The sequence below is a fragment of the Heloderma suspectum genome, chromosome 11 (assembly GCF_057233095.1).
Source record: "Heloderma suspectum isolate Gila_16-S chromosome 11, 16-S_ref, whole genome shotgun sequence".
NCBI classification, from domain to species: domain Eukaryota; kingdom Metazoa; phylum Chordata; class Lepidosauria; order Squamata; family Helodermatidae; genus Heloderma; species Heloderma suspectum.
The window spans coordinates 2,768,528-2,789,082 of NC_139468.1; the positions used below are offsets into that span (position 1 = coordinate 2,768,528).

At 42.1% G+C, this 20,555-nt stretch overlaps 1 protein-coding gene across 3 annotated transcripts in view; it reads right to left on the reverse strand.

Annotated features, from left to right (window-relative positions):
* The window catches only part of SLTM (SAFB like transcription modulator), a 34,280-nt gene that overhangs the window by 12,979 nt on the left and 746 nt on the right, over positions 1–20,555 (reverse strand). For 2 of the 3 annotated variants that reach the window (XM_084816621.1, XM_084816620.1), the window contains exons 2-9: positions 15,545–15,632; positions 12,376–12,440; positions 11,809–11,979; positions 7,022–7,069; positions 5,997–6,021; positions 4,226–4,694; positions 3,601–3,650; positions 1,816–1,928 (exon numbers count right to left, since the gene is read on the reverse strand). In XM_084816621.1, coding sequence (XP_084672747.1) covers positions 1,816–1,928; positions 3,601–3,650; positions 4,226–4,694; positions 5,997–6,021; positions 7,022–7,069; positions 11,809–11,979; positions 12,376–12,440; positions 15,545–15,632 — 1,029 coding nt within the window. Of the gene's footprint in view, positions 1–1,815; positions 1,929–3,600; positions 3,651–4,225; positions 4,695–5,996; positions 6,022–7,021; positions 7,070–11,137; positions 11,268–11,808; positions 11,980–12,375; positions 12,441–15,544; positions 15,633–20,555 lie in introns of those variants that run through there. The other variant, XM_084816622.1, reaches the window with a different exon arrangement.

The window sequence follows — 20,555 nt, forward strand, 5'->3', positions numbered from 1 at the left end:
GCAACCAATCTGTTAAATTATTGGGAAGGAATTGCAGGTTTTGAAGATTTGGGGCCTGATTTGATCTTACCTATCATCAAGTATCACTGTTATTCTCATGTTTAAGTCTCAATGAAATATACAGAACAGTGATTTATACCTTCCATCAGTTGCAGAGGACTCATGATCAGACTTCGCCACATACCTGCACTGGAAGGGCCACCCCATATTTGACCCTCCTGGGAGATATGCAGCAGTAGCAGCTGCTGACATTTAGTTACTTGCCTACCTAACCAAAGAGCAGGAATGGAGGCCAAGCTGTACCTTCATAGAAATCCTTACCTGGAAACAAGCCCTATGGGCCAAAAGGATGCAGATATGGGAAGAATGAATTTTCAAGCTCCTGGCAAGGGTTTACAATTTTAACTCAAAGGCAAGGAAGAAACAGACCATACGCAGGGAAGCCCTAAGAGGGTCCTCCTTACGAAGACATCGCAAGTAACTATTTCAAGTAAGTTTGCGGGTAATTTGTCAATTAGCACTGTGCTGAGCTATAGCATTCCAGTGCTGTATGTGATATGTTGATCTGAAAGTAATTTCAGGCTTAAGAAAGTAGTGTAGTGATCATCACTTATTTCCCACCTCCAGGCTTGTACAGATCTTTTTCATGCTCCACCTCTGGTGAGTATGTAATGTCACACACATCCTCAGAACCACTCAGGTTCACATGCTGGGCCCTAGAGGTTTTGCTAACACTAACCACAGGATCCTACTGATAACACTTTGGCAGGGGCGCGCCACTTATTGGCCCTCCAGATGTTTTGGCCTACAGCTCCCATCAGCCCTAGCCAGCAAAGTCAATGGTGAGGGCTGATGGGAGCTGTAGGTCAAAACATCTGGAGGGCCGCAAGTTGCCCATTCCTGCACTGTGGGTTGCCTAGTACATGCAGCTCATCAAAATGTCAGACCCCTGCTGAAATTCAGGAATGGTTTCTGCAAAGAAAGCAAGAGCTGTGTCTTTATTTGCATTCTTCTTTAAAATGTTGTAATGAGGGAAACAGAACTTACTCTCAAGCAGGGTGGATCTACTTAAATCATGATGAAAAATTACCGATTTAAGGCAAGTTTCCAGCTTTCTACTTCCTATTATTTCCTGAACAAGCATACACTACTTATTGGCTGCTATAATAAACAAAACATCTGTTTACAGAGCATTTCTCCAACCCAAGAACGTACTCCAAATCCTCCCCACATGCCTTTTGCACTAGCAGTTTATACCTGTATTGGGGAACACCTTTAAAATTAAAGACTTCCATTTTTCTGTTTACATGCAAAGACAATAAACAAGATTGCTTTCTTGAAGACTAAGTGCCCAGTACTTTCCAGAAGCAAGGGCTGGTGATTGCTGGATAGAACAATATGTTCCTCCATAAGTTTGTTAAGCATCCATACTCTTTAGCTGACAACCTAAATATCCATAGCTTGCTCAACACATACAACATAAAATGACCTATTATGCCATTTATTAGGCTTGACCTCCAAAGTCCCATTGTCTGCCTCTGGCTTCTTTTACATAAAAAGGGGGCTTTAACTCAATGCTGCAGGATCAAGGATTCCATTTTGAGAGATTATGAGAGCAGACTTTAACATGATGTGTGTTACATTTAATCTAGGTGATTAAATTGGTAACACTGACATGGTAACACTGACATTTTTTCCAAGTCCTTTACAAATTTGATTTAGTCATGCTTCTTCCAAGTGCAAACGCTGGACTGTGACCTCCATCACTTAGGAGCCAGTTGTTCAACTAAACAGGTCTCTTAAGCAAAGCCATACCTTTCCATATTTGCCAAAGAGATTTTTCAGGTCAGCAGCTTTTGTGTTGGAGGACAACCCACTAACCCACAAGTTCTTAGTAGAGCTGCTGCTGCTCCCACTGCTGGCACTTCCTAAAATGAAATTTAACAGAAGAATGTTTCAGCAGCGATATGCACAAACACCACTCTGGCAATAAAGAGCATTTCTGCAAGCTGATGCCTGCCTACAACTTGCTTTTGAACAGCAAGCAGTGCAGAGAGATTACTGAGATCAAAGAGTGCAAGCGGAACAGATCTGGGATATGTAAGCTTTGCCACCAACTCCACAGCAGCACAGAAATGTGAAGCGTGTTTTACAAGATTTCTGAAGCTGGTATGTCCATAAAATCACTCAGTGGTTTCCAGGTTGCAGAAAAATGTGGGGCGGGGGGGCATAACTCAGTGGTGAAGTCCTGACATCTGCAGATCTCCAGTTAAAAAGATCAGGTAGCAGGAAATGTGAAAGAACCTTCTCTACCTGAGATTCTGGAGAGCTGCTGCCAGTCAGAATAGCCTGGATAAGTGGACAAATAGCCTGACCTGGCATAAGGCACCTTCCCATGTCCTTCACAAGTCATCCGCTTCTAAGTTACTTTTGTAATGCCGATGATAGCTTTGTGAATCAATTTCATAGTATTACGCTTTGTTTGAACAGGCCTGATATTCAAGTACAAAAATACACATTCACTGACATCCTCACATCAAGCCATATATGTACATGCGCAGCTGCCCAATCCACCATGCGGCACTGCGCCCTCAGGGCCAAATAAGTTGTGTGCCTCCGATTTATAGAACCTCACCTAAAAGTTAATTGCTTTGTAATTACCACAAGTATCAAACCTGTTGATGAGTAAAGCATCCTTTTTGATGTTTCAAAGAATGCTGCTCTAATAAGGTTACTTATTCTAAAGTACCTGACCAATGCTTTACAGATCAAATGCCCAAGCCCAGGACTTCTCATTCCATTTGAGATGCCATACTGTAAGAGGGATTGTCCTCTCAAATGAATGTTTTCTATTCAAAATTCCATTTGCAATTAACTATATTAGCTTAGCAGTTAGTATTCCATAAACTCTTCCTACTGGGATATGTAGCAAGATGCTCCTGTTCCACAAGGTTCTTTGTTAAAACATTTCTCAAGAAAGAGGTACAATCACCAATACTGGAAGGAATACTTCTGCTTATAGTTTTTCCACTGGGCTAAAACGCAGCAGTGGAACATGACCAACAACTCAAATCTAAAGCAGGGGTGGGAACCCTTTTTATGTCAAGGGCTGCATTCTCACAAGAGTAACTTGTCAAGGGCCAGGGCTTGAGCCACTGATGGGCAAGGCCCTGAGTCTTCTCTCTCCCTGCCCTCCCTTTTCTTTCTCTCTCCTCTTTCCAGCACCCAGGAAGGGATGCCTTTTGAAAGTGTGAATCTAGCCAGATCTGTACTTTAAAGTGCTCTGCTCTCCCTGCTCAGATCAAGAGGGGACTGGAACACTACAGACTGCATGAAATTGGGCTATGCGTGGCCTGCAAATTCCCCACCCCAGGTCTAAAGTAACAGCAACCAAATGTCCCATTGAGATGCAGTCACCTGTTCAAAAATGTTTTAAATCAGGTATTGAAAAAGCTAAAGGGAAGAAAGCGAGAGCATGATCAACTCTTGGTTTAAAAGCTATTATGGACTGGCAGAAAAATCCCTGAGGCTTCTTGTCATATGCCTTGCTACCAGGTCGAGGTGTACAAGTCCAATGTAGCACTACATAGGTCACATTACCTTTGTCATCTTTGGATGTACTCTTGTTTTCTTTAGATTCCTTAGTAGAGCTAAAAGGAGGAACAAATCAAAGGAAATTGAACATGCAGAATTTGCTTGTCAAGAAACTTAACACTATTAAACAAGTCATTTCAAAAAAGGAAAAAAAGAAAAAGGGGGAAAAGGCAGGGCTGGACTGTAATATGAGGAAAAGTGATTTCCCCTCATCATGGCTTCTTGCACTGATTTTCCCCAAGGTGCCCGAAGATCTAGATTTTCTGACAATTTTATTCAGTGGATATATGGTAATCTTCTCCACATTTCAGGACTGGGACTTGACTTCATTTTGGTGTTTCTTAGAACTGAGAGTTGTTCATTACCATCACAAGGGTACTTAAAACTTGACTATTTGAAAAAAATAAAAAATAAAATGCTGTCAATTCATCAATGCAACCAGCAGGACAAAGCATATACGAAGATCCCGATTTATTTTTTTTTTTAACACAGGAAACTTATGGCCATCAAAACATTTTATAGGCAGGAGCATAAGATACTAATTACAAGTTTCTTGCTGCTACCCCCTTAATGCAGAGTGATCTTATTGAATGCTGGCAGTATCTTAAAGAACTGACATAGAAAGACAAACCTCTTTGCTTGACCAGAGGCCCCAGTAGACGAGGGACCTTTCTTCAAAGTATCCTTGTCTTTGTCTCCAGATTCTGCTTTCTTCGTGCTTTCTCGGGCTTCCTTCTTGACAGGATCCCCCTTCACGCAGTCTTCCTTCTTACCATCTTTATGGTTCTCGGTCATCTCATAATCTTTGCCTTCCTTCTCCAGGCTCGGTGCATTGGCATCCTGCCCATCTTTTGGCTTGCTTGCTTCTGAATCTGAAATTTTCAGATTTTTACCTGTTTCTAGAAGGTCATCCCCATCAAAATCCAGAGTGATGGCATCTTCAGCCTGGATTGTAACCGATATGTTATCATCCTCAGCTTCTTTCACAGACACGTTAGCTTCCATCTCTTCGTGAGCCGAGTGATCAGCCTCAGCTAGGCTTTCTTCTGAAGGAAGAGGTTTAGATACTTCTTGTGTACCATCACCAGAACCTGCTTTATCTAAGAGGATTTAACAGGAATAAATATGGCAAAACAAGAAGTTTAAACATTTTCATACGCATAAGCTAGAAGAGGACCTAGAAAATACAAAGCCAGTTATTAGAACTGATGGAAGGTTAGGAAAAACATAAGGGGCATTAACATATAAACCAATCTTTTACCCAGGATCACTCACTCTTCATGGTAAACAAATTCTCTAGACAAAAATATCAAATCTGAACAGCAGGAGTCGGGCAAGGGTTCCATCCAGAAGATACCTGTTCTCCAGTACAAGTATCTCGCTTCCAATGCTGGCATTAATGTGCAAAGCAGAGTTTCTTCGTGGCCTAATAGCAAGTGATAGCCGGAGCCAATATCACCACACTTCCATTTACAAGTCTGTTCATCTTCCATATCCTTGCGACGGCCCACAGTTCAACAGCCGAATCCTTCACAGCTGTGCAACTGTCATTCTTCTGCTTTCCAATTCTTGCTTGCCAGCCACATTGCAGTTAGAGGTCAGCTTCATGCACAAACTTAGGCCAAAGTTCACAAAAGGCTTGCAGTCTTCATTCAACATCCACGTAGTCAATACTTTCAGTCTTAGCATGGGTGTCTCCATCAGCATTCGTACTTTCAGTGAAGAGGCTTCTGTCACAGGATCCCTTACAAACACCAAGTCTGTAGCGTCCACCCACAAGTGCCCTTTCAAGATGGCCATCGTTATGCTGGAGTCACAATGATCCTATGTCCTTTAGTCCACAACATGTAAGGTCCTTAGCATTCTCTCTAGAGGTCTTCTTTAGCAATGAGGTTAATTGGGTGTGGGTTTCTGTAGTTCCACCCCACACTGTAGCTTTTAAAGGCACTGCTGATCAAATGACTCTTTTCCACATGTTCCAAAATTTAAGGCTGTAAAGCATGATGTGGCAATCGCCAAAGTGTGGTCCAATCTGAATGGCTTTCAAATTCCATTCTGTAGAATACTTAATTCTCATCAGGCACCTATCAGTTACTACAGTGCAAGATAAAGTGCAGACATCAAGACTTACCGTGCACACAAGATTTAGATCCAAGGAGTTTGGAATGTTTTGTTCCATTAGACCATTAGTCGGCCATCAAACATCCACTGAAGTAACTGACATATACCAGCACAATTTGAAGGAGAAAGTCCAGCTGAGAGCATGGATTCAACCCCTGTCCTCAGCAGAGGCTCTCACAGTTGACATGTCTGGCAGGAAACAAACTGATGCACCTGCCATCTACAAAAGGCAACTTGATGCATATTAGAACATTCAAAACTCTACTGAATTTCAAACATACCTCTCTCATTCTCTTCTTCTCCATCCTGCAAAGTAAAGAAAAACCAAATAAGCATCCTTGATTAGGATATAGTTTAAACAGAACAGGGAAACTACCATGAATTCAGAGTAATAATTTTATGCCTAACAATGCAAAGCCTCAAGTAACAGTCTTTTCTCCTGTTTCCCTCTTCTCAACTTTACATTAAGTTCTCCTTTCCTTATTCCTGTAATAAAGAATGAATGCTCTGAAGAATCTGAGCTACAACTAGTAGATGGTCCACTACTTCAGAGATCAGTTTATGTACAATATGGAGACTCCAAATACCAACTACAGAACAGCTGAGGAAAGCATTGCCATTCCCCTCTTGACGTATCTAGAAAGTCCAGACATTACCAATGTGATATTTTCTTGACGCCTGACATCAGTGTGTGTAACCTAAGACTTCATAGTCCCCAAAAGTTTGGTGCCTGAGCCGGAGAAATCCAAAATGCATCGCCCTCTCACTAATTAAATAATAATGCTATTGTGCAACTCCACACATTCAAAAGGACTTGTACAGGCCAACTTGGCAACGGCTCAACTCTTTCACTCATGCTGCCCTTTAATGGCACCTAAAACCCTTGCTTCAAGGCAGGGCCACCTCTAAGTGACATCACTGCATTAAAACCAGCTTCAGATACACTAGGTAACTCTAGTGAACTCTACACTGGAAGACAGAGTCCATGTAGGTGGCTTGAGATAGCAACAGCGGTGATTATGAAGCAAAACAAATGCAAGATAACCGGTTTTCATGATGTGCTACATCCAACAGGGGGCGATCACAGCTCGTCTGGGAACTTAAGAAATCAGGCTCAAGGCACTAGTTTGCATCTATCTATTTCAATGGTACTGTGGAATCAGACTACAAAGACAAAGGTCTGTGAAGATTTTTAAACAATGCAACAAGACCTCACACTTTAGAGGGGGCCCACAAATCCCTTTTAGTTGAATTCAAGTATCACCAGCTTTCTAATCAGTTTTCACAAGGCAATTTAGAAACTTACATTAGTAGCAGCAAAGCTTTCATCTTCTGTATCTCGAATATCGTTGCCCTAGGATGAGGAAACAAAGCAAGACAGACTACATAAGCTAGCTGGACTACAAATGCACTTAGAAGACAGTGCGTGCACTAATACAGAGAACGTTGAACGACAACTGATTTTGACATGCTGCTACGGGTGGTGGACTCCCACAAGGGAGGAGACGTGCATGAAATAGATAAGATGCTTTCTAAGGAACACTTGGTAATTTTCCTGAAGTGGAGGAATGCCTTGCCTAACAGAATGCTGCTGAGCTTAAGGAAGCTCACTGGATTCTCCTTGCTTCACCTACTACACAATAGGGCCTGGGTAACCACCATTTTTTGCCTTCCTCCAGACCCATTAAGACCACATCAAGTCTTTTCTGAGGCTTCAAAAGGCAGCCTGTTTCAAAGTACATTGAAATTACTGAACAGCTTTGAAGAACTTTGCTTAAATCTTCACAAACTGGGCTATTGGTAACACTGCAGTAAGAAAAAAAAACCTCATTAAAAGGTGGTTTGGTTAACCAGAGTGCACTACAGTAGAAATGTTTCCCTCTATCAACCCCACCCCAGTCTCCAGAGATTCACAGCGGAACGAGGAGCTCAGCTCTAGTTCCAGCGGGCTTCTCATGTACAACTTAACAAACAAGACCCTGAAGCCGCAGAGGAAAAGTTAACCTCAGTGAGGCAAGAAGCAAAAGACATTTGAAAGTTGAAGGGGTCTGCAAACTGGATCTGGATTTTGTAGCCAACCATCATTTGCTAGTAGCCAGCTAAGAGATCCAAACCTAGAGATGTACCATTTCCAGAAATTCTGAAGGCATGGGAAAAAATTGGGTTTTTGGAACAAAATAGAAATTGGTGGGGGGGGCGGGACTAGAAAAATAGGCATTTTTAATGCTCTTTAGAGACCTAAAGTCAATTTATTACTTTAGGAACATAAAATGTATTATGTATAACTTGGCTTGCTCATAAAATTATCATTAAAACAAAAAACATTGAAAAGTAGACTCAGTCAATTTGCTATTGCCTAAATAAATTATACTTCTAAATGTAATATACCAAATACAATAATTTTATAAGAAAACCAAATATAATGCATTTTAGGTTCTTATTTTATGACTGACTAGAGGGGACTTCGGCAAGTGGTCTCCCTGAAACATCCTAGAAGCAAAAACAAGTAGAAAGAGGAAGGCTGGTGAACAGCATCTCTTCCTGTTTGTGAAGAATTGCCTGGGGTGGAAGGCAAAATTACTGACAGCTTATTTAGCTGCTGGGGAAGACTCTTACCTTTTAGGTAAAAACTTTTTTTAGGACACATTAAATAACTTTTAGACAACCTCAACCTATTACTTGAAGAGTGACATTTTATTCCCTTTGTAAATTCCCCTCAACACCTTAATTTTTGTTTTGAAAGGTTGTTTCTAGCGGTGGTGTCAATCCCATGCCTATGCCATACGAACCAGGCTACCGAGTGGCTTTTAGGGCCTAACATTTAGGTAGAGGGTTTTTTTGGTGGCAGCTTTAGTTGAGGCAGTTTCCTCACAGTGAGGTCTAATTGGGAACTTTATTAATAACTGTGGCAATGAATTCCACAGACCCAAGCCTCAACTTAAAAGAAAAGAAACATAGATGTAATAACCCACACATTGTTCCATTGCACATGATGGTAGCGGTGACATAACATACAGTCTCTCTCTCACATGTTGGTTTTAGAAGCACACTCACTGACGGCTACAGCATCTAGCCAGATCAAGCCCAGAAACACAAGTACAGAACAAAACCCAAACTGTTAAGAATGCACATTTTCTTCACTTATTATCATATGGTGACTCAAGTCACATGTTGGGAAATTGAGCATAGCTTGGAGAATCTCTAAATGTCTATCATATAAGATACATTAGATCAGTAATTTTAATAAGGGATGGAAAGAATAACTGTGCAGGGAATCTTAAAGAGAAGATAATTTTATCCATTGGTTCAAATTTTCCTGAAATTTTGCATCTCTAGTATTACATAAAAACTTCCTATTACATCATTTTCAGAAATCATTTTGGGGGAGTAAAGGCTGGGTAGCCATGTATGAGCACCTTGTCTTTAAAACTTTTTATTCATCATTCTAAAAGAAAATAAGTAACTTGAGCTAAGGCAAGTGTCCTTAACACCTTGAGAGATCTTTTACCCTTAAAGGTGGCCTAAAAATAATTTAAAATAAAACAAACAAATGTAAGTCCCACAGAGTTCAATGGCATTTACTCCTGAGTAACTAGATATAGAATGGGAAAAGGCTGTAGTTGACCCATATTGACACAACTAAGAACTTCACAGACACCGCCTGCTCTCATGTCCAACGAGAGGGAGACTAGGAACGTGGATCACACGGAGAAGGCCTTGAAAGACAGAATATTCAAAAATGAAGGGCTCTGTGCCACAATGTAGCAAACCAGAGAAGTTCAGATGATCCTTTTCCCAATATCATAGAATCATAGAACAGTAGGGTTGGAAGGGGCCTATAAGACCATCGAGTCCAGCCCCCTGCTCAATGCAGGAATCCAAGTCAGAGCATCCCTGACAGATGGCTGTCCAGCCTCAGCTTGAATGCTTCCAGTGTGGGAGAGCCCACTACCGCCCTAGGTAATTGGTTCCATTGTCGTGTTGCCCTAACAGTCAGGAAGTTTTTCCTGAAGTTCAGCCGGACTCTGGCTTCCTGTAACTTGAGCCCATTATTCCGTGTCCTGCACTCTGGGATGATCGAGAAGAGATCCTGGCCTTCTCTGTGACAGCCTTTCACGTACTTAAAGAGTGCAATCGTATCTCCCCGCAGTCTTCTCTTCCCAAGGCTAAACATGCCCAGTTCTTTCAGTCTCTCTTCATAGGGCTTTGTTTCCAGTCCCCATTTATTTTTATTATATATGTCGCCCTGAGAGCTTCGGCGACTCATAAATAGAATGAATAAGTATCATGACTGGAGTGAGGGAGGAGGAGAAGTCACTTCCATTCACACCCATCGACACCAGCAACGTCTGCAGCAAAGTGGACTGAGGGCAAACAAGCTAACATCCATTCAATAAGAAAAATCTTGCTGTTTTCTTAGGTTTGGCACCCTGAGGCAGTTTTGCTTGTATATCCTTGAAATGTACATTTGAGAGGGAAATGGGGTGAGATTAGGACTGCCTAACATCAGGGCGGAAGGCAGAAGTGAAACACTAAGTTCTAAGCCAACTGATCCACCCACCCTGGAAGGAACCCTCCAGGCACTTGTTTACCTCCGATGAGTCTGCTGATTCACTGAAAATGAAACTAGCACTTCAGGCCTGCCCCCCAAAGGCTCTGCCGTGCAGGCAGAACCACTTGCCCAGCACTGGACCAGGGCAATACAGCAGCCCTAGCAGGAGAGAGGAGAGGGGCTGGCATACACAAGAGCACTCCATGTCTTGCGGCACCCAAATTATACAGGTACAAATAGAAACAAAGCACCAACCCTTCCACCGCTCCCACTCTGCTCTACCCTGAAGAGAAACCACACCCCTTTCCTTAAGGAATTTGTCCAGAGAGGAAAGGAGGGGCTGTTTTTCTGCGTTTTCCAGAAGGCAACAGCAGCAGTGATGGCACTTCCACATTCAATTCATTTTTAAAAAATTCTAGACTGTCCTTCATTACAAAAAAAGGATTCCAGGGCAATGTACAAACATTAAAAGTACACATTACAAGTACAATATTAAAACAACTGAAACATATTAAAAACTGAGAGGCAGTAAACCGTCTGTTTTTAAAATAGCATGATTTAAATCTGGTGTTTTAATCTTTTTATCCTTTTACTTGTGTTCTGTTCTAAATATGGAGCAGTATACAAATATTGTAAATAAATAAAAAAATAAAATAACCAGCTAAGAACAATTCACCCAGGTTAATATGCATGGGCAAATAAAAGTTTTGACCTGGCACCAAACAGTGTCATGTCAGTGCCAGTCGAACCTTCCTCAGGAAGGCATTCTAGAGTCAGGGGCACAACCACAGAAAAGGTCCTTTCCTTTGTGCATATATAATGCAGCTCTCCCACTGCTGGAACTCAGAGAATGGCCTCACTCTTGATTACCTTAATGCACAGGCAGGCTGGTACAGGAGACATGGCACTCCTTCAAGTATGTGGGTCCCAAGCTGTTTAGGGCTTTAAATGTAAGTATCAGCATCTTGAGCTGGCCCTGGAAGTGAATAGGAGCCCGATTACACCAATGTTTTAGAATTGGTGTATTAGGGCTCCACCTAGCTAAACCAGTCAGAATTCTTGTTGCTGAACTCTGCACTAGCTGAAGCTTCTGAATTGTGTTCAAGGACAGCCCAATGTACTTACAATAATCACATCTAGAGGTTACCAGAACATGGATCACTGTAGCCAGGCCATCCCTGTCCACAAAAGGCCACAGCTAGCAAACCAGGCAAAGCTGGTAAAAGGTATTCCAGGCCACCTGGGTCTCAGCCCACCCCAACCTAAACACTTTTTTGATGCTGTATATGCTGAGAGAGAGGAAGGGGGCACTTAACCAACACAGGAGAGACAGCTGTCATGGGCAAAGGAGAGGGTGGATTTAAGGAATCCTGTGTAAATACCAACAACATCATTTCAGCAGAGGGCAACAGCAAAGAGACTAGGTGGCATTCACTTGTAGCTTACAGAATATAGCAATTACCACAGCTAGACAGAACAAATGTTGAAACGAATTTAAAAAATATCATTCCAATAGTTATTTAAGGGGTTTTGCAGAGTACCTGGTTTTCCAAGTCCTTCTCTGTCTGCTTTGAATTAGCTTTCTTCTTATCTACAGGAGGCAACGGCTTAGAATTTAAGGATTCTTCTTCATTTTCTGCAGATTCTTCGGAGTCTTTCAGTTCATCATTTCCATCCTGGTCACTTGCATCTTGAGCTTCCAATTCACTCTCCTTTCAAAATGAACACCATGATGTAGAAAAGAGAAATGGCAGCACCTTGCATTCAACAGCTTTAAAGCTATAGTCTCTAGCTAGCGACAGGGTCTTTCCACTAAATTGGAAAATGGTTCATGGTTCCATTGAGCTTACTCAATGCTCTATTTGTTATAGCTGATATACAAATTCACATAATCGCAATACACTGCAAGATCAGCATGAATAGTAATTTATATTGTCTTCAAGTTCTTGTTTAGAAATAAGAAACTACACTACATTTAGTTGCCATTATCAAGTATGCTGCACAACGATATGAATCTTTACTCAGAAGTTCCAATCAGTCCAATAGGACTTAATCCCTAGTAAGGGTGGAGATTGGATCTCCAGTTTTATTTCTCATAACAGTATTACCTTGACTAAGGAGTCATCTTCCACTGAAGCATCCCCACTTAGTTCATCAGTTTCCTGTTTTTTACCTAAGAGAAAGGACATGCTAATGACAATCTTGGATTCAGTATTTTTCAAATTTATACCTTACCACAAGGCTCAGGAAAGCCCTCAGAGCAGCTTATAACATATACAGAATTCCATGAAAGCATCCTAAATGATGAACACACAACACATTAAAATACTAACACACACACCAACCATCCAGAGCAGCAGCACTGCCAACCTTGTAGGTCAGGAGCATGGAACCTTGTTCAGCCTGAGGACCAAATTCCATTTTGGAAAAACTCTTAGGGGCCACATGCCTGTGGTGGGTGAGGCTGATGGCAGAAGGGGCAGGGCCAAAAAAACAGCCTATTTTAGCTTAAAGCTTTCAATGCCAGTAACTAAGGCTTAGGAGAGGCATTTCAACCTTTTAGACTGTGGGGAAAACTGCACAAAAGCCAGGAAACCAGTAGGGGAAAAGAGATGTGGCCTTCTGGGGAATCCCTGATGGATTCCTGGGGAATCCCCCGAGACTGAGGTTCTGCACCCCGGCTATAGGGAGTCTCACTCACATTCATCAGAGGTGAGTGGGAAAGAGAAGATGAAGTTCAGCTACCGCAAACTTTCAACTTAAGACTGCATAGACAAGATCAGATCTCTACATCTAGCGATTCGGATTGCTCCCCCCTGCCCTGTAGATTTTTCCATGGCCCTTCCCCCTCAGACATCGGAGGAAGGAAGGGGATAAAGGGCAGAGCAGGCAGGCACTAGTTATGCAGTATCCAAATGCCTCCCAGCCCTCTGCCACATCCCCCAATATGGGGGGAAATTTAGACCAGCCCAAGAGCTGGTCTAACATCATTCCCTTCCATTGCTCACACAATGGGAGAGAAATAGGGTTTTTTTTAAAAAAAAGAAAAGGAAGAGCAACAAATACCGTTACTCTCTCCCTTCCAGGAGGAGCCCAGCACGGCACTGGAAAAGTCAGACGTGCTCTGATATAAGGATAGGATTGCCCTGTTAGGCTAAATTTAAACCATAACAGAATCATTGTCTTCTGTCAATTCCATAAATGTGGATTTCTGCATGGTATCAATCAAGTGCAGGATTTGGATAGCTAAGGATCTCTGCTCGACAATTATAAAAATGCATCAGAATAGATTCGATAACCAATGCACTATGTTAATTATTTACCCCTCTTTCGTGTGTTCATCCCACATTACAACTTGTGTATCTACACAATTCTCATTTTTGGCTACAGAAGTCCTGCAAATAAGTATCAGAAAATTAAGGATGTGTGTTCAAGCAAGCTTACACAGCCCAATCCTTCCCATGGTTAGCTACATGTTAAACAACTGAATGTACCAACACATTATGGGGCATGAAGCTTCAACTTCAGTTTCAATTAAAGTATATTTCAAATGCAGGATTTGAAATAAGAGTACGAATGGGTGTAATTTTATTTTCACACCAATCTAAGAGATGGAGTACTTTACTTGTAACTGTCAGTACTGAAACAATGCCAAAATGGCGTAAGAGGGGACATTTTGATTAAAACTAGGTTTGATGGGACCCAGATTCTTATGGATCTGGAGTTATGTCTGCTTAATGTTGCTGATATAAAAAGACACAATATGCCATCCATAAAGACTGTGTGTTCTCTCTCTTAATGACAGCCACATTAGTGGTCTAACACCTAATGTGGCACATCATGATGATGAAAATGCTAACTCAACTGATTAGGTCAAGCTAGTCCAAGGATCGGGAACTGGGCCATGGTCTAATTTTGCCCAACAGGCTGGCTCATCTGACCAATGGGTCCTCTGGCTAGCCCCCCCACCCCACCCCAAGCCAGGCTTGGGGAAGGAAGTGGGAAAAGAATCCCCGCTATAATCTCCAATCTGTAATTAGAGAGTAAAGCGGTGATTTCCCTTACTTAGCGTGCCACTCACCCTCCCACATAGGAAGTGAGGAGTCCCCTTACTGTGCCACTTCCCCAATGGGGGAAGGCGTGCGAAGACTCAGGCTGCTTCTACTGTATCAACAACAAAATACACATGAAAGGTGTGAAGCCACTACCAGTCAAAATTCACCTGTAAATTCTATTATACATTGAGGTCCCCACAACGGAAGAATATTTACACTCCTCAATAACAATGCCCACCTGCAAAAACACTCAGTCCATGGAGGACAGTATTAGTTGCATACCTGCATGTAATCAACCTAAGTACCCACATAGCCTTTCATACCCAGAATTACAGTACAGAACACTCAATTTGATGTTGCAATGATTCATCTTTCAGTAGCTGTCCTTTTGCATCTTCTTGATACAACCTGATCTTTAAAAAAAAAAAAAAAAGGAGCAAACTTTCAAATGCTACCTCTTACTCTGCAACATGAACCACTTGTATGACATGCTCCTTGTGCTATTCCATTTTAAAAGTTCATTGTTAGATATAGTTGTGATGGGAAAAATTGAACTTTAGCATAACAATTTATGGTACCATTTACTGGAAACAAAATAATGAGAAAACATTCTGTTCTTTAAAGGCAGTGGATCTTAAAAGAACATTAAGTGATATACAATACTGGCTATATGCAATTACTTGGTTCTATAATTATTTTTATATAAACTGCTTTGAGTACTGCATAAACAGAGAAATGCAATATAAATAAAATGAACAATCTACAGTAAGTTAAATGAATTTAGCAAAACAATTTCAGTCTACCCAATGAATTCCATGAACATTGGTTCTCCGATCTCCACTGTTTGAGTTAAGAAAAACAGCATGAATATTTTGAGAAATAGAACCTATATAGCAGTCCTCCCCAACAGAGTCCCTCCAGACATTTTGGACTATCACTCCCACCATCCCAGGCTGTTGACCATGATGGATGGGGCTGAATGGAGTTGAAGTCCAAAACACCTGTAGGGAGTCAGGTTGGGGACAGCTGCTATCACAGAACAAAACGGTCAAATAGAATAGCAGACTTTATTAGGATCCTGACTGAGAACAGCAGTTACTTAGCATTTCAACCAATATCAGGACTCTGATTTCCCTTGCAGAAAAGCATTTTGAAATTATTTAACAAATCCTTTAGCCAATATTACAATTTACAAAAACTTTACTTTCGCAGACATTCTAACCTTTTCCTTTGGTTGGTTTCTTGTTTGGAGTATCAGCTGAAACAGCTATTTCAATATTATCTGGGTCTCCTCCTTCCTCTTCAATAGCCTAATGGGAAACAAAAAGACACACTTGTATTATATCAACATTCTAGTCATGAATCCGTTATAGTTTAGCTCTGGCACTTATACCTAGAGATGTGAAAGTCCAGAAAAAAATTGAAAAATTCAGAAAAAAGTCCGTGTCCTCCAGCCTTCACTCCCCACAAAATGATTTCTAAACACGAGCACTTTTCTAGAAAGACTAGAGATATAAAATGTCTGAAAATAATGAAGCCATGGGGAAAAATGTTTTTTAATCCTCTCTGTAAGATTCCCAGCAGTTACTTTTTGTTCCTTATAAAAATTATTGATCTAAAGTATATTTTACTGATAGACATTTATGCTCAGTTTCAATGTGTGAGTAAAGTCACCATTGTCCATTGTTGGCAGGTTGGGTTTTGTTCTATAAAGTCCTGTGGTTCTGAAGTTGTAGCAGCCATTTAATGTAGTACTAATCTATTCAGACAATAATTACAAATTTACTAACTTCTAAATGTTTTAAAATAAAACGATAATTTTATGAGCGAGGCAAGTTAGACATAAAATAACTTTACGAACAGAAAGGCTGCTTTATGTTCCTAAAGCAGCCCTCCCCAACCTGGTTCCCCTCTGGATGTTTTGGACTATAGTGTCCAGCATTCCTGACCATTGGCCATGCTGCCTGAGGCTGATGGGAGCTGAAGTCCAAAATATCTGGAAGGCACCAGGTTGGCAAAGGCTATCTTAAAGCAGCAAAGTGACTTTAGATCTATAAAGAGTGCTAAAAAAAAAAAAGTATTGCTTATTTTTCAACCCCCCCCAAAAAACGACCCCCCCCCCCCCGCCCAGCCTCAAAATTTCTGGAAATTTTACATCTCTACTCATACCATAAATATCAAGTTAACCGCACTTTCCAAAGTTCAAAGCACAACTCATATTGGACTCTGGGAGGAGAGGAGGAGAAGGGAAAAGGAAGAAGTATCGTCCAAACAGGTCTTAAGTTTCAGATTGTTCAGGCTCAAACCCACTATATATTCAACACTGTGCCTTTTCTCTGTCTGACTAGCTCAGGGATGCACAACCCACAGACTGCATGCAACCCATAGATACCTGCTGTGTGGCCCCCATGTCTGTCTGGTCACTGGGAGGGGGAGGAGCCTAAAGTTGCCTCCTTCCCACAGCAACCCTGAAGCAGCCAGCATCACTGCTTTTGCATCACTAACGCCTAGCTGCTTGCTGAAGTGCAACTCGAAGGGACCTTGCTAAACACAGTGAATCAAGTCAGATTTTCATTTTCAGCATAATGAAAACCAAGCCCTTAACTCAGCAACTTGGTTCGCATATAACACTAACCCATGGTTTATTTAACACACAGTTAACCCATGGATTGTTGTCCTATCTAGGATTTATCTGGCAGGCAACTGAACAAATGGTGGTGGTTTGTTTTCTCAGTTCCTGGGTTGTTTCCCTCCTCCCTCGTCTGCTCCCTCCCTGTATCCCAAATGCCTTTGCAAGACTGTAGTACTTGCATGGAGAGCTGCTGGTTGTTTTTACCACTCTTGCCCGCAGCCTCTGTAGCCTGGTGAAATAACCCATGGTTCTGGGTTCACATGTAAAGGCAACCCATGGTTTAAATATCCCAGAGTTCATGACCCATCAATAACATGGGTCTTCTCTCTGACCCAATTTGCACATCATAGTAAATCCTGGGTTAAACAACCCAGGTATTGTCATGGCTGCGCGGGAGCGAGTTACCTCCTGCATGCTCATCACTTCTGCTTCCTGAAACAATGTTTCATGACTTCAGAAGCCAGGAATGCTGGGATTTTAGGTGTTAAATAACTCTGGGTTGTAAACAACCCAGAGTTCCTGGCTTTGGACATCATTAAACAACCCTGGGCATTCCTGGGTTGTTTCAGAAAGCAGAAGCTATGAGCGGGCAGGAGGCTGCTCACTCCCACTTGGCAACAACAATTCCTTGGTTGTTTAACTCAGGAACTGAGTGTTATATAGGAGGAACCAGGCCTTTGGGTTGTTTGTGGTTAATGAGCCATAGTTTGCTAGTGCAGCTGGGTTTGCACATCACAAGCCAGAATTCAACAACCCATGGGTTAAATAAACTATGGGTTAGCATTATGTGTGAACCAGGTCAGTATGTTGGCTTTTAGGCAGTTCATATAGATAGTGAAGGCTGCTACTTGTGACTTTTACACTCAGTTCCTGACACCCAAGTACAAAAACACAAATATTGCCATCACACAAACGGCATATGCATGTGTACTAAACACCACTTTCCCTTTAAGATACATATGAACAAAGCCCAAACTCTATTCCAGCTGAATCAAAATAATGCAACATTTATGAATAGTAAATTGAAACTTTTTCTAACCCCGTTTGTCACTTGCCCAACTCTGCAACTTCAATTCAGGAAATTTTGACAAGTCATCGACCAGGTAGCCTGGCTTAATAGACAAAACACATTAACCAGCTGCAACTATGAACCAGAAGTGTAGTCACTTCCACACAATTACTTCAGTTTAAGAAATGCACCTACATCCTATGTACCGGTCACACACAAGAGGAATGAAAGTGACAAAAAAGCAGGACCAATGGATTTTGAAAAGGAGAAACATCCCACATATGAAGCTGCCTTAATTCAAGTCAGTCTATTGGTCCAAGTAGCCCAGTACTGTCTACTATGACAACCAGCAGGATCTCAGGCAGAGAGGGTCTTTCCCATCATCTGCCACCTGATATCCTTTTAATTGGGGATTCAATGTGGCATTTTCTGCAATCAAAGTATTGAGCTGTGCCACTGAGCTATGGCCACTCCTCCTAAACTGGCTGTTCCTCTGACCATTAGAAGAGATGGCTCCTTCTCTCCCCCAACCCCCAGGGTGCCTCTGTCCGCCACAGAGTGTATACCTACTTGCACAGTAGAAAGCAAAGCTTTCTCATAGGCTTTCCCCCCATTACTTTTATGTTGCTTCTGGAAGCAGGAACCACATTCTCTATACTCCTGTACTTAAAACAGGCTCAATCAACACAGAAAATAGGCATGGTTCTTGTATAATCCTTACAGAAGGTTTGAAAAAGCACAACACTGCTTCCTTACATTCACATGAATACAGTCCTACCCCCATTGACTATAATGGAAGAGAGTTCATTTGACCACACATACCTCTGAAGCGTCAAGCATTCCTCCTGACTGCAAGAGCGTATTGAGAGCTGCCCCCCAAAAAACCTGCTGCACACCTGCACCTGATGTGCAGTAAAGTCTCTTGACAATAAAGACAACCAGCTCTTACCCTGGGGTACTTTTGGTCATCCGTATGAACTCCGGCAGCAGGATTATGAGTGGTTACAAGCATGGTAAATTATCAGTTAGCAGAAGTTAACTGTGTCTACCCTAAATACACTTAAATCCAACTATGTCCGTTTCAAATTTGAGTTTAAGGTCGCAACTGCAACCATACATCCCTAGAAGTCAATGACACTTGCTTTCAATTAAATGTGATCAGGATTGAGCTGTCCAATGACTTAAGATAACTGGTTTGAAGAACTGTCAAGCCTCAATGCTGAAGGCCCAGGTAAAGTCCAAGTACTGTCACAGATGCACTATAGCTTCACTTTTTCTGCAATGGGCACGAACACTGCAGGTACCTCCTCTACCATGCATGTAAGTGAACTGTCATTGGGGCAGGGCTTTGCCAACATAGGTTATTTGTTTTTAAAGACAAGGGTACGTGTTCTTGAATACTGTGTTTGTACTGAAGAAACCATGGCACCTGGAACACCATGCAGACAACAGCAAACAAGTGTACAGGGTGGAAAGTGGACTGCGCCTGCGGGCCCCGCCCCTATCCCCACACACAGATTGGGCCTTCTAGACACAGTTTATGCCTTTCTAGCTTGTACATGAAGGTGAGTGGCAAATCTGGCCACTGAGATTCAGCTACCCTCTACCACATGTTGACTGTAGCCAGTTACAAAGCTTGCATCCACCGCTCAACCTATGGACCTACCCTTGCTCTGAGTCTTTGAGCAAGTAACTCACTATCTCCCAGCCTCAATTTGTCTGTAAAACAGGGTAATGACTTGTGAAGAAGGGAGAGAACACCATATCACAACACACTCTGCAAATTAAAAGCATGACATGAACTTAACAGCAGTTAGCAGCATTTCAGCCCCGTTGTCCTCCAGATAACCAAGAACAATGTAGGATGGGTTAACTGGCTTTTGGATCTCTACTCAAACCATAGCTTAATTATGCCAAGGGTTGCAAGCCTCATGGTAAGTTATTTATGAAGCCCCCAAAATTTCTATGCATTCTACTACCAAACAACCATAACCAACACAAGCCCTCCAAAACCTAATTACTGAGTACAATTTATATGCTTTCCTCCCATCATTTATGTCTTTCAAGGTGGTTTTACAAGACCTAGGCACTTTGCATTTATCAGCGCTCAACATGAACACTGAGAGCCAATGTGGTGCAGTGGCTGGCATTGGCCTAGGACGGGGGACGAGACAGGTTCACATCCGCATTCAGTCAGAAGCTCCGTGGGCCAGTCACCCTGAGCCAGTCACTCTCTGCCAGCCTTTCCTGCCCCGGCAGGTTATAGGGAGGGCCAAACGGGGTGTGGGGAGAAAGATGATAGAACTACTTTGTATGCCCCCCAGGGCTCCGTGAAGGAAGAACGGGATAAAAATGAAAACAGGGTGTAATCCTATGCACGTTTAGGCAGAAAAAGTCCTACAACTTACAGCATTCCCCAACCAGCCATAACTGGGAGTTGTAGGACCTTTTTTTCTGTCGAAACACGCATAGGACTGCACCCTTACTGCCACTAAAAGCCTTTTAAAATCCGCCTTCCCTCCCTTAAAAAGAAAAGATAAGGCTCCAGGGGGAAGAGACTGAGCACATGCTCCCCTCCACCCCAGCCCAAGG